Source organism: Centruroides sculpturatus, unplaced genomic scaffold (assembly GCF_000671375.1).
Source record: "Centruroides sculpturatus isolate CEXI.00-Female unplaced genomic scaffold, Cexi_2.0 scaffold1249, whole genome shotgun sequence".
Lineage (NCBI taxonomy): Eukaryota > Metazoa > Arthropoda > Arachnida > Scorpiones > Buthidae > Centruroides > Centruroides sculpturatus.
Genome location: NW_019385434.1, coordinates 184,265 through 199,426, shown reverse-complemented (window position 1 = coordinate 199,426; position 15,162 = coordinate 184,265). Strand labels below are relative to the sequence as shown.

The 15,162-nt window shown below is 36.9% G+C and overlaps 2 protein-coding genes and 1 pseudogene across 2 annotated transcripts in view; 1 reads left to right on the top strand and 2 right to left on the bottom strand.

Annotated features, from left to right (window-relative positions):
• LOC111638950 overlaps positions 1-1,347 on the top strand; it is a 3,897-nt gene extending 2,550 nt beyond the window's left edge. The window contains exon 3 of the mRNA XM_023384730.1: positions 8-1,347. Within this exon, the coding sequence (XP_023240498.1) occupies positions 8-1,347 (1,340 nt within the window). The remainder of the gene's footprint in view (positions 1-7) is intronic.
• A 1,469-nt stretch (positions 1,348-2,816) lies between these two features.
• On the bottom strand, positions 2,817-8,449 carry LOC111638952 (annotated as a pseudogene).
• Positions 5,804-6,469, bottom strand: LOC111638949. The gene is made up of 2 exons (XM_023384729.1): positions 6,231-6,469; positions 5,804-6,062 (listed from the first exon to the last, which is right to left on the bottom strand). The coding sequence occupies exons 1-2, from the start codon at positions 6,467-6,469 to the stop codon at positions 5,804-5,806; spliced, it is 498 nt and encodes a 165-aa protein (XP_023240497.1).
• Positions 8,450-15,162: the final 6,713 nt, after the last annotated feature.

Here is a 15,162-nt window from a genome sequence, read left to right as displayed (position 1 = left end):
GTTCTAGCCATTATCCATGAATGGTGCAATGAGGTAAAGCTTTCTATCAATCATACCAAATGTACCGCTATCGTTTTTCCAAAGGGTAACCCACTCAAGAAAGGGCCCAGCATCAAAATAAGCGGTAAAAAGATCCAAAACTCAACTGCAGTCAAGTATCTAGGGATTATCCTCGACCATCGGCTAAACTGGACCGACCACGTACATCACATCTACGAAAAGGCTACCAAAGTAGCCCAAGCGCTCAAAACGATAAGCAGAAATAAATGGGGCTATGGTCCCTCGGCGAGCAGGATTCTCTACACCGCGGTTGTTGAGCCCATTATTACGTACGGGGCAGAGATCTGGGGCTCATCGGCTACGAGGGTCCACATCAAACGTAAGCTTCTCTCCATCCAAAGGCTGTCGGCCATAAACATTGCCAAAGCCTACAAGACAGCCCCTACAGAGGCCCTTCTTGTCCTCAACAACACTCTCCCTATTGACCTTAAGATCAGAGAAGCAAATATAAGATATAATTTGCACAAGTTAGCTAAAGGGGAGATAAATCTTGAGACCTTCAGCACCGCTACTTGCAAAGAGACTTACAACAATGAAATTAACCAAATTGCGATGCACGTCACCACCTACGGCCTTGACAAACACAAGGACCTGCAGTACATCCACCCAAGCTTCACCAGCATTCAAAGTTCAATACACGATCCAATAGATAAACACTCAATCAGCATTTTCACCGACGGATCGAAATCCGAGCTCGGCGTTGGCTGTGCATTCACAGTCTATAAGGGAACCCAGTGTCTCTACCAGAGGTGCAAGAAATTAGCACCTCACTGCACGATCAATCACGCCGAGTCTCTGGCTATCCTGGAAGCCATTACCTGGATTACAAACAACCACAATACAGTGAATCAACACAACTACCAGATCTTCAGCGACAGTCGAGTCGGCATACACCAAATAGCCAAGTGCAACACCAATCTCCCTATCATAAGAGACACCGTCAATAGTATCCGTGCCCTCAGGAACAGAGGCATTAACATAGACTTCCACTGGGTCAAAGGGCACTCAGGGGTTGCGGATAATGATAGAGCGGACCTTCTTGCCTCCAAAGCACCAACTTTAGCAACTAATATCTCCTACAATAGAATTAGCATCACCCATCTCAACAATCTGTTGCACGATATTATTCTCAAAACTTGGAAATCCAGATGGGATAATGGCAATACAGGCAGGCTCACCCACCGCTACCTCCCTTCTCCTTCGGACTGTCCTAAATGGAATTTCAATACCACCTTCCAGCTAACACAACTGTTAACGGAGATGGTAACTTTAATTCTTACTTGCTGAGGTTTCTAAACAAAACTGACGGCAAATGCACTTGTGACCTCAACGAAGAAGAAGACCCCAAGCACCTAATCTTCCGCTGCCCACTCTATATAGCCCAACGAAAGAAACTCAGGAATGCTATCTACAACAAAGGACAACTATGGCCGTGTGACCTTCGTACGTTTTTTAGCGACAAGGACATCATCAATGCATTCAAAAACCTTGCCACTGAAGTTAATAAACTCAATTAATCTGTTTTCCTTGTTCGCATATGGTCACAATCTTCGAGTATTTGTATATCCCATTATCTCAGCTGTTAACAAAAATTGTTGCGCATTCCTGGCTAAATGCCAGCCTTGTACATAGTCTTATTTCACTTATACTGTTTATTTAATATTTTTTGCTTAATGTCTTTTGTCTTTTAATAAACCGGTAATTATTGTCGCGTATATATGCTATATTGTACCACATTTACTAATTCTGTATTGTAATTGTATTTGTATCTGTATTCTGATCTAATTTAATAAATGTAATGCAAGATCTCATGGGCTTCCCTTCCCACTATCCTATCTCCCTTACTTTAATGTTCATCTACTTACCTTCTTGCTACATTCTTCCTTCCTCTTATTGTCTAAATGGCTATACCTCTGAGTACAACCATTTCTTTCTTAACTCTATGCTAGAGCCGCCACAAACTAGGGCTTTGTGAGAGCAAAACGCTAGCAAACGTTCGCTAGTACAACCGATGACGTCAAAGGCTCCGCCCCGTCTTCTTGCCCGCGCTGGTTTTCCTTCGCTAGCGCAGCGATACGAGAGTAGGCTCGCTGTTCACAGAATTCAACAACTAGAGCATTTACGCTAGCAAGAGAGGACGGGGAAAATGGATGACAACGTAAACATGTCACATATCGAAAAATAAATTATAGAATTTTATCGATGTAAATTACATAATTAATACATTCAGTATTGAAAAGAAAATAGTATAAACTTTGTATGTAAATAGTTTTCGGCTAGTTAGGCTTAACTAGTAGGCCTGTTTTTCCCATGCTGTTTCAAAGTTCGGAATGAAAACTGACTGATTAGAAGTATAGGTTATAATAAAATCTTGTTCTATAGCCAATCCACATCTGTGAAATCCACATCATGAGGACTATTATAAAAAAACAAGAGGGATTCCACACTGACACAGTTAAGAGAGCTTTTAGCTTCTGAACATGGAATCAACATCACTTGTAAGTAGACTACATTTTATTTGTTGTGGGCTAGTATATTTAGTAATACAATTTGGTTTAATTTGCTCAATTAGTAATACAATACAGTCTGTAACAAAACTATAAAAACACCAAAAATTTTGTGTTTTTTTAAAATCTATTTAAATTTTTTTAATAGAAAACTGTTTTATATGTTTTAAAACAATTACAAAAATATCATTTTCAAAGCTTTTTATTTTTTAACAATAATATAATAGACTATATTACAGTTTTCACTTTACTTGTTACAAAAGTATACATACACTTTCTAAAATTACATAAAATTAATTTTTAACACTTTGAATATTTAGTTTCACCCCCTTTGGCTACAATTACTTGAAAAATTCTGTTAGGCATAGAGTTTATTAATTTTTTAAATTATTCATCCCACGCATCTATCATTGCAATTTTCGATTGATTTATACATTCATATTGATTCCCTTTTTTTATAAACAATGGCTGCTAAAATCCCTCATAAATTTTCAATGGGATTTAAATCTAGACTAACAGTCAAATCTGGAAAGCCAGTCAATTAAGTCAATATTTTCTTTTATAAATGAATATTTTGTTTGCCTTGAGACATTAATGGGAACATTAGCTTGTTGAAACTTCCATTTATTACATTTGGAGCATTAATTGCAGGTCGTCATATTATTATACAATAATTCTTGATACTTTTCTGAGTTCATATTTTCGTCAACAAATACTAAATCAGTTTTACCTCCCCATCCAAAACCACCCAAAATCATTACAAACTCTTCCCCTTGTTGCAAGCTTATTTTAACTCTGCTTTCTCTTCTTAAAACATGCCAATAATATGAAAACTCATCAGAGCCATCTAAATTAAACTTCTCATCACTAAACATTATTTCTTGCCATTCAGTCCATCCCATCTCGTCTTTAGCCCAGTTTAAACGCATTCATTTGTGTTTGGCAGTTAAAGGTGGTTTCAACTTCATTTTTAAAAAACAATGACAACGTAAAATATTTAAAGTTCTCCAAACAGTCGCAGGAGATACATGTACTGGTAATCCAGCAGAAGCTTGCCTTGTTGACGTGTTTTTATTAGTTATTTGGAATTTGCCTCAGAGACTTGCCTGAGCCACTCAAATAATAAATTTTATGTATTTCATGCTCCTGAAGTACAGTTCTACGAGGCATTGTTGAAAATGTTTTTATAACATTCAATGAAACATTCAAAAAAGTTACCATGACAGGTAAAGTGATGACATCTCACCTTAGTTGTGATAATTATTATTATGATAAAATAATGTTTTAAAAGACTTTTAAGTGGAGTACTGTACCTATACTTTTGTAAAACACATCAAAAAATGAATATTTGTGAAAAAAAATGTATGCTGCTTTATGAAATGTGAAAAACCTGATAAAATAATGATATAAATAATAATATTTCCAGTAATAATTTCAAAATAAATTTTGAGAAAACACAAAATTTATAGTGTTCCTATACTTTTGTTATAGACTGTAATTTAAAATCACTGCAATTATGTTTAGATGATGTCAGAAATAAATTATAGCCTATATAGTATCTTGCATACATACACAAGGCATGTTTGTCACAGTGATAGCAGCATTTCCGAATTATATGCTTACATTAATGTATATGATACAGTAGCCAATATACATGTATGATGTAATAGGCTATAATCTATTCAGTCATATCCCAATTTTCAAACTGATTGTTTAGCAAAGTGAAAATAACAACTTAAACATTCCCATTATAATTTGCAGCAAACAAGATCCTTAGCCAAAAATTTAAACTTATGAAAAATGCATACAAGAGGGAACTATAAAGCTGCAGAAATCAAAGTCATCTGGAGTGGGCATCAATAATGTGCACAAAAAATCAGATTTCTGCATTTCAACCAGATGGCTTACCTGAGGGACTCCATGCAGGCAGATAAAAGTGAGGATACCATCAGCCTCAGCACCTCCCTTGAAAATGTAAGTGCAAACATAATGTAGGCTATATAAATGTATGGTATAATGGTGGCAACAGTATAGTTGCTTACCTAGAACATTGATTGTCGCCTTGTACCAGTTATGGATGATTTGATGTATGAATATCACATTCTAACATGGTCATTAGACATGTACACTACAACATGTAGTGCACATGTCTTGATGCAGTGCTTGTTTTGATTTCAGGACAAGTGTAGTCAACCCATAGCTACAGAAGAAAGAGAAGACTCGATGTGTACTGAAGAAAGTGAGTTCCAAGAGCTATCTTTTGCCATAAATAAAAGCATGGGGCCAAATATCCCAGCAAGTAGCTCTATCTCAGGAATTTACTCAGTAATGCCAACAACATCGACATCAACATCAAACAGCCAGCCGTCTAGTCTCCATCCAACAGACGATGGAGTTACAGTTGGAGGACGAGAGAAAAGAAACCGACAGAAGACATTGCATGTGTCATCTTCCTCTCTTAATTTCAAGCTGTATAAAAGGGCTGTAGACTACATGGCAAACAAGCCCAGCAACCCCCCAGCATGTATAGAACAAAATTTTGGTAACCACGTCGCCCTCAGTTTAATGAAAATTAATGAAGACTTGCGGGAAGAAGCAAAATATGAAATACAGTGCATTTTGCTCAAATAATACAATCAATCAAGAGCCAATTTTTAAAGCAATAAATGTTTGTTTTATTACATTATTTTTAATTCTTTTAATTGTACATAAACAATATCTACACAAAACGATGTTGCCAGTAAACGGCACCAACATCGGACATGAAAAATGCTTTAAAGTTGTCCCTTACAGCTTTTGTCTCTGAGCTGTAAAAGTTGGAGTAGGTGGTGGCCACTTGTGGAAGATGTATATCTGTCCCGGGCTGTACAGAAATCTCACTCCTCCATGCACTAGGCACAGTGATACCAGTTTCCACATCTCTGTCCACATAATTGACTGGCCATGATACTGTGTTTTCATGGCTCCTTAAAGAGTTGTGAAGCGCACAACCAGCAAGTATTAATGTGTGCACTTTGTCTGGCTGCAACAGTATGGGATTCAGGAACACCTGTAGTCTATTTGAAAAAATTCCAAGAGCTGTCTCCACTACTTGGCGGCCACATGAAATTCTAAAAACTATTAAAGTATATGTTTAATCCAACTATTGCTCTATCAATTTTCCAAGATCACAGGTTTTTTTTTATTATACCATCTACCCTTTTCCTACTGGTATAATGCTGCAAGATGCAGTTGCATTAGCCACTGAATGCTAACCTGTAATTGCATATCCGTTCTTCCAGAGTCAAATCATTTCCACCATAAGGTTTGAGGATATACGGTTTCAAGCCAAAAGCATCCTTGGCAAAGAAGACATATGGGGTGAAAATGTCTTGACCTGGAAGAGAATGAGCTGGAGGTATGTCAAGAGCATTTACATCTACAAGCTCCTTTAAGTTGCATTTGTTCCACACACCTCCATCGCTGATCCTCCCTTGTGTGCCAACATTAACATATCTAGAAAATCAAAATAAAGAAAATGCTTTTAGCCCTTGGTATAGTTAAATTAATTAAAAATCTACTAATTATTATCACTTGTTTTCTATTTTGATATACACATTATTGTTAACAAGGCATTGAAAGTCCAAAATAGACTTGTTTCTTACCTTCTGCACATCAACTTACCGAAATGTGTAATTTGCATCCACAACTGCTAAAAGAACAATTGATTCAGTCCCTTTGTAATTATGGTAATGAGAACCACTGTTGATGGGCTTCCTCATCACAATGTGCTTTCCATCAATGGCTCCAAAACAATGAAGCACATTCCACCGATCTTGAAAGTGCTTGCAATAGCCATCCAATGTTCCTTTAATGTTACCATTTGAAATGTATATTTTAGGGTCTCGTACAAAGCGGCACATGTTTCCATGACTATGTAGGATATCGTTCTTTCACCAATTCTGAATTTTCAAAATAAAGTGGATTAGATCCAAATTCCCATGTAAATGCTGATAATAGGTTCAAAGTTGCTAGTGATAGATCAATGGCAATGAATGTTCTTGTTGAGGCATGGAAGTATGTCACTTCTCCCATATTAAATAAATACAGTTGCTGGTTGCCTATAAATCTTTCAATGGTCCTGCCTCGACAATTAATGTCAAGACTGCCCCACATAGAATTATGGCCATTGAAATCACCTAGTAAACGAAACGGAGTAGGCAACTGTTCAACCAAAGCATCCAATTCATCCTCGTTGACTCTGACATCTGGTGGCAAGTATATAGAACAAACTGTGACAGTTACTCCAATTGAAATTCTGACTGCCACAGCTTGCAAATCAGTTGTTATTTGTATCGGCACAGATGGTATGTGATTTAAAACTACAATAGCCACACCTCGCACTGGCACGGTTGTGGCTATCATCATCCTTGCGGTAGAGATCAAATCCCTTTAAAATAGTCCTATCTCCAGGTTTTAAATGTATTTCCTGAAGTGCCACACAGAGAGGTGAGGTATATGATGTCAAGTGTTTAACGTCAGAGAAGTTGTTCCAAAAACCACGACAGTTCTATTGGATTATAAAATAATCCATTATGTGTTAGAGGCAGCAGTCTTTGCAAAAGTGTCCCTCTTCAGTTTTACTGAGGATTTTCCTTTTAAAGGTGAGGGTGGTTGGGTATTATTCTCTTCATCAGAAATATCAGAGAACTTACTCATGGATTGAGTCTCTGATCTCTCTGATTTAGAGAGGGCTGCTTTCAATTTTTGTTTGTTCAGTGGGTTCTTATTAGCCTTTTTATAACTCACATTTCTGGTTGTTACCCCTGTTTTAGTTACAGGGGTTTTGGTCTTTTTGTTTGCCATTTCTTCTGCTTGTGTAGGTGGAATCAGTAAACATCTTGCATGGTGAGTAAGAGATTCACTTGGTGATATAGAAATATCTGTTTGAACTCCACATATTTTTGTGGATTCCAAAACAGAAGCAAATGTTTTTTGTTTTAATGTTGTAGTTTGAGTGACCATGTGGCGGGTTTCTGGGTATGGTATATTATTTCTAGTTTTTACCCATTGAATCTCCTTTTCTCTCTGCCATGCAGAACATTTCCTTGAGTAGGCAGGATGGGCATCTTTACAATTCACACAGCATGGAAAATTGGTGCACTCAGTACTCTCGTGACCTTCAGTTCCACACTGTGCACATGTGCTTTTCCCACGGCAGGATGTTTGTGAATGTCCAAATCGCTGGCATTTGAAGCAACGCAACAGATTTGGAACATACGGACGAAGTGGGCAGTGCAGATAACCTGCTGTGATAGCAGATGGCAAAGTTGGTTTGTTAATTAAAGGTTGAAATTAAGTGTTTAGTAGGAATGAACTTGCCATCTCGACGAATGGAGATGCGTCGAACAGCAGTAACTCCTTGATCTGAAAGGCCAATCTGAATATCTGATTCATCCTCAGGCATCAGTTCAATTTCAGATATCACACCACGTGAAGAGTTCAAACTTGTATGTGGTGTGATGGTGACTTGTATGTCTCCTAGAGACTTCATTTTCAAAAGTTTTTCTGACTGTTGAGGGGAGGCTGCTTCCACAAGTAGATCTCCTGACCTCAATTTTTGGATTTTTTTAAGGTGCCCAATGGTCGACTCGAAAAGTTTCTGGATTAAAAAGGGAGAGTGTTTCGACAAAGGTGTTTCTCCTGTAGCATGAACAATAAGGTAAGTTGGTTGATTGGACCTCCTTTTGTGGCAGTGCATTGGTAGATGTTTTAGATTTTAGAGAATCTATATTTAGAGATAATTATTCAGCTCCTAGTGACCCCTCCCACCATGGGGCCCAACAAGAGGATGCCGTCACATGGGAGATTCCCATAGACTGTCACACCAGGGTTTCCCAGGAGCTATACCCTCACAATGCAGTCAAGAAGAGCACATCTTGTCTGACGTGTCCGCCCGGTCTGCATCGATCGGTTGACTCCAAGCCGAGGTCAGGAATGACTCAACGACCAGCTGATTGACTCAAACGGAGCCTGATTTGAGCCTCCCGTTTATCCGAAGCAGGGGCCAAAGCAGTGTGTTGCCCCTCAACTACCAGGGTCCCCCTTTCCGGTATACGAGACACCACGCACAGCAAACACGTGGGTGGGCGTTCAGATCCCAGGGATGGTAAAAAAGAGTTACTAAACCATCTCTAGGAGGTCCCCTCACCACGGACAGGAACCCACATCGAGGGGCATCCTCTCTGCGATCTAACAAAATACATCCTGGGACCCATTACGAGACGCATCACAAAGAATCCCTCAAATAAACCTTTTCTAATAATAATAAACAACGCTTTTTGAAAAGTACACTTTTCAAATGTATATCAACAAAATTAAAGAAAGAACGACCTTGGAAACCGATCAAGAAATGGAAATACAAAATATAATAAGAATGTTTAGCCTAAGTAATTACCCTAGAACATTATTGGTTAAGTGGTTAGAAACTTGTAAAGACAAAAGGAAAAATATACCGTTAAATAGACAACCAATAGAAGTTAAGACTGTGTACCTAAAAATAGAATATGTTTTTGGTGTTTTTGAAAAATTAAAAAATGAATTAAAAAAACTAGATATTATTTTAGTACCAAACCACACAAGCACCATAGCAAAATTGTTAATCAGTAAACATGGTAACAATGAACATAATGATCTGGAAAAAAATAATGTAGTTTACTCATTGGATTGCAGTTGTTCACATAAAAAAAAATATGTAGGGGAAACTGGGAAAAAATTAAAGACAAGAATTAAAGAACATATATATGCCATCAAAAATAATTTGATATCATCATCAGTGGCACAACATTGCAACACTGAAGGGTGTGAAATTTTAAAAGACAGCATCAAGTGTATTATGACAGAAAACAATCAACTAAAAAGAAGACTACAGGAACACCTAGAAATTTTGAAGATACAGGAAAACATCAGAATTAATAACAACACGGGACTGAAGCTACATGAAGGGTGGATTGACATTGTTTACACTTAACCTTGAAACAGATGCTGAACAGATGTAAGAGTATAGGCACATTACGTTGTAAAATGCAGATGGTCAGTGCAGTTGACTTCACAATGGCTTATCGGATGTATTTTGTTCTGTTAAAATCTGGTTACCAATTGGTTTAATAAGAGTAAGTTCAATGTTAACTTCCCTTTTATTTATGGTTTAATATACCTAACAATATTTATTATTAATAGTGTAACCGTCTACCAGAATTTGGAAAATGTAGGAGAAACTAAGACATTTACTGGTGGAGTTAATATGTTATACCACATGGTCATTGTAATCTGATTTATACTTGATAATTTAGTTTAGTGTACGTGTTACATTGAGAAATTGTAAATGCAGTGCACTGCATACGTGGATTATCCCGGTGTATTGACAGGTTATTGGTTTTGTATTTGTTACGTTGTTACCATGTGTTTGTAAGCTGATGAGGGGGTCCTTGTAATTGAAATGCATACTTACCTAAATTTGATATGTGATTATTAAAGACCACCCTTTTTTATAAAAGTTCTGGTCCTCCTTTCAGTCGGCCTTGGTGTGATAAGCCCTGCAAAAAATGTTATACCCTATTTGTTGGGTTTTCTAATTCTGTCTAATTTTCTAAACCTTTTCTGCTGGACAATAATAAACAATACAGTGTATGGAGATCCACCATCAACAACCTCCTGTCTGCCAACATCTTAAAGGAAAATATAAAACCATGTATAATTTCCATAAGCATATTTGTTCAAAGCCCTAACCCCAACCTAAGCGATAATATGACCAACTGGAAGGAATGCTGGATCAATGTAGGAAGGTTTCCTTCAGAGTGGAAAGAGACCACTTGGCATATAATAAACAACATCACCATGACGAAAGAATTTCTTCATAAATATCATCTTCTCAGGAGTGCCAGGTGCCCGAGATGTAACAAAGATGAGAGTACCTACCATCTTTTCTACGAGTGCTCCACTGCCAACAAAATATGGACGTGGCTACACAAAATCTTTAACATTACCCTGTGCTGGAATAACATCATTTATCATACTGACCTTCCTGTAACCGATTATAATAACTACAGCCTCAACTGGATGACTGCACTTGTCAAAAAAACCATCTGGAAGGCAAGATGCACTCTTCATTTTGATAACAAAAAGTTGAACTCCACCTTATGCATCAGAAAAATAAAAGATGAGGTAAACCTTTTGATAAAAAGTGACCAATCTCTCCTCACAGGGAAAGATTTTACTACACACTACCATGGAAGGAAATAAATAACAACTATCTTTTTAAAGACGATTGGACTTAATTGTAACCTACAAGTGCTCCCACTGTGTATCTCTGGACGTACGGCAGTTAACTGGACTAAAGTCATCATTACAATATGTCGCGAACCTCAGCTAAATATGTGAAATATAGGGTATCTACCCTCGAAACTAAATTTGTACTACTCGGGCAATCTCTGCTCTAAAGCAGAATCTGTTGTGCACACTATATATCGGTCCTTTGTGTATTATGTTAAAGTTGCTACTTTTGAATGGCTTTACATCAGTACGTCTGATGTCATGTATCTGTCTTTGTCATTAATAAACTTTAATTAAAAGTAAAAATACGAGAGAGGAAAGAACACGTGAGGAAGACTCTCGAAGATTTTGGAACTAAGTGAAGACGAAACGGACTCTTCGAAAAGAAAAGAAAACGAGGATAGCGAAAACTGAGAAGGGTGTTTTCTTTCGTTCTGGAGTGTGCAGTAAAATCGATATTCCTTAGGAAAGTAATTTTCATTCGCCGTGAATCGACAGGTTCACTCAACTTACGAAAATTCACCGTGAAAAACGCTGAAATTATTGGGTACCTGATTATTTCTTTCTTTTCATCTTTACATTACAACTTCTTTCTTGTCTTAGATCTATTTTTCATTTTTAGTAGATAATAATTAGTCGTAACATATAATTTGTTCATTGAATTTTTGTTACTAAAATTAAGTAATAAGTTAAGGGATAGAGTTTGTAGCTGGCATCCGATCAATATTCCTCTATTCTGTATGCAAATTAAAGACTATCCTAAAAGTTATTTCTTTGCCCATGGTATTCGCGATCTTCACACTAGTAAAAAGTGAAGAATTGAGTTTACCGAAGACAAAAATTAAAGCCAGTCGTAAGAAATGATACAAGAATGTAACAAAGAAGAAAATTATATTGCCAATGACATTTAAATTAATTTGTATTTCACACAAATACATTCATTTTGATATTATTTATGGCTGTTGGTAATATTTGTCAACACCAAAATAAAACGTTATTGTGCAATGAAATTAAAGTAGATTGTAACCTTTACATTTTAAATTAAGGAAACTTATGATAAGACTAAAAATTAGTTTTCTATCTACCATAAAAATTTTATGCCCACTATTTTTAAACTATTTGTTAAATTTATATTTTTATGTAATATATTGACAATAGGTTGAGAATTGGTTTTCATATATGTATTAATTATGTTTTACAGATCTTTCTTGTCTCGAATTGACTTGCAAAGTGCGTAGTCGGCGATTCCAGTCTGTAGACGCACTACTGATGCACACGGTTATCCACAAGACGGAAACACCCTTTGTGTGCCAGTATTGTGAAAATACATTTTTAGACAAGAAAACTTTGACCAAGCATCAGCNACCTTGGAGAACTAGTTTTACCAACTGGGTGCCGATTAAGCGTTACTTGAGTACTACTTACTCCGTAACCCCGGCTGATCTCATATTGACAATAGGTTGAGAATTGGTTTTCATATATTTATTAACTATATTTTACAGATCTTTCTTGTCTCGAATTGACTTGCAAAGTGTGTAGTCGGCGATTCCACTCTGTCAACGCACTACTGATGCACACGGTTATCCACAAGACGGAAACACCCTTTGTGTGCCAGTATTGCAAGAATAAGTTTTCAGACAAGAAATCCTTAACTAGACATTACAGAACCCACACTGGAAAAAGACCTTTTGTCTGCAAACAGTATGGCAATGCATATGGACGACGTGAAAGTTTGCAAAAACACGAACATTTTCATACTGGAAAAAAGATCTACTCATGTAACTACTGTCTGCAACAGTTTTTTTGGAAGTCGAGTTTGTTCCAACACCAAAAAAAATATCATTGATTATTGGCGTGGACTAAATAGTTAAATTGATATGTCTAATTTTACTTTACTTTAATTGAAATTAAACTTTTTCAATTCTTAATCGTATTTGTTTGTTCAATATTTACCGTGTTCAATACATCCTAAATATTTCGTTCATTTTCTTGATTTTTAAATATTAGATATAATAGTCCGACAGTGCTTCATTCGAAATTATTAATTACAGAAGCAATAAAAAATGTTTTACGTTCCCCAAATTTATTACTTAATTAAGTCCGTTTAATTACTTTTGATCATGAACTTGATATAGTTTTAAGTTATACAAGTATAGGAATGAGAAATCTAGTACGTGCCTTACACCTCGCCGGATTTAGGCATTTCGAAGTCGTAAGCTGAATAGAAAAAGTTACTTTTTATAATGGAAAATACCCATCAAACGGAAAATTTATAAAATTTAACGTTAAATTTAATTGCACGATAAGTTTAGATATATATATGTTTCTGCTATATAAAGAGTGTTTGTTTTTCTACGCTTTTTTCTCTTCAAAGTGAATAGTACATTTTATTGTGTATGAAAAATTCGAAATTATGGCACAATATAATGTCAGAATAATTTGAAATTGGCATGAAATTTAAAAAAGGTAGGCCTAATTATTTAGTTTTGAAAGTGTTTGATTTAAAACAGATGTAGGCTATTTTTCAAAAGAAATGTTTATTACAGTTCTTAGCATGTTTTAGTTAGTTTGTTTATTATTATATTGTTGTTTGGGAATATTTTCTACTGCACGTCATCATCCTTGATTTCTTGTTTGCATTTCGAACTAAGGAAACCTTTATCTTTCGCTCTTAAATTTTTTATCTTTGTGGGCATCTTTCCGCAACATGGCCAAACGTTTTGCCAATAAAGATGTAGATGAACGACTGTTAGCATCTGAGAAATCATTTACTCTATCTGATGAGAATAGCTATTTTGGGAGTGACGATTTTGAAGAGAGTGTGAGGGTCATAAAAGCGCATCGAAATTACAACTAATTACAAACTATTACGTCGGAGAGTTTCAAAGATAGAATCAGGTCAAGAGGGTGTGTTAATGACAGAACCCAATGGGAAGAACACTTTTTCAAATTGTAAAACGAACGTGATGCGATGATAAACAACAGGGGGGAATGTCGACAGAGAGAAAAAGCTTTGTGGAGATGCTCGCAAACAAGTGTCGGGTCGAAGCAATTGAAAGAAAGGGGGGGTCTAAGAGCAAAAGGGACATCTGTTAAGTCCGAATGCAGTAGGGAATAAAGGTCCACAAGAACATCTGGTGGACGGTTTAAGTTCAAAGATGTCCAAGAAAAGGGCCATAATGAAGAAAAATACAAGAGTGAACATTAAAACCCCGTCATCACCTCTCCAACCTTTTCCCGACCCAGATCAGTCTCAAGTTTCACATAAAAACAAAAGAATGACCAATCAGGGTAAGGGAGAGGGTAAACGGGACCAATCAAAAGGGTGAGATTCGGGGAAAATCTTATAAAACCCCCGAATATCAAGGCCAAGAGAGATTCTCAGCCGCTTCTCTCCGAACCGATTCTCCGCAGTTCTCCACTCGGACCAAGATATCCACCAGTGACCAAAATCTACGAGCATCCTCAACATCACTGGACAGAGGCCCCTGTCCAATGGACACTCTCCTGTCAAGCCTGGAACACCAGTCAGCGCCTGTTCGTCTATATCAAGGAACACCCACCAAAGCCGATCTAAATCGCATTGTTATTGTCATTATGTAAGTTAACCTATGTCAAAATAAACGGTTTTCGTGTAAGACACTTGTCATCTTTGTCTCCTACCACCACCACCTACATACGGTTTGATCCTATGTTTTCCTGACACGCAATTAACGTATTACCCTCAAAGTCGGTGACCTTACGAGAGTAGTGATGACGAAATACGTGATGAACAATCCTCTACAACTTCAGATACATGGCCTTTACTCCTTCAGCTTCTCGAGAACAATTTCGTTTCACTGGTGTTCTGGGAGTAAATATTTCAATAGCAAATCCTGACAATGTGATTGGAATTTTTGAGCAGCTGTCCAACCACAGGATAGTCAAACTTATAGAAGAGGAAACCAACAAGTTCGCTGAAAACAAAATAAAAGAAGTGACCGATAGTCCTCTCGGTCTAAAAAGGAAGAGCTGGATGCGAAGTTCGAAGCCAACAAATCCACGTGAAATTAGATTGCTAGAGGGGATGCTACACCTGATGGAGATTGTCAACAAGCCGACTCTGCAATCTTACTTCTCTACAAATTTACTAATCAGAACCCCCATATTCAACGAAGTAATAGTAAGAGAAAGATTTTTATTGTTACTCTTATTTTTGCATTTTACGAGCAACGAACTTACACTCCATCACGAAGTATTTCAATAGATGAGTCTCGTCCTCTAGAAGGGTCGATTATCATGGAGA

Excerpts from the sequence above, each read along its gene's own strand:
- LOC111638949 (XM_023384729.1), bottom strand. The coding sequence starts at position 6,469 with ATGTGCCGCTTTGTACGAGACCCTAAAATATACATTTCAAATGGTAAC. Across the intron at positions 6,063-6,230 it reads GATGCAAATTACACATTTCG|ATATGTTAATGTTGGCACAC; the intron begins GTAAGTTGATGT and ends TTGATTTTCTAG.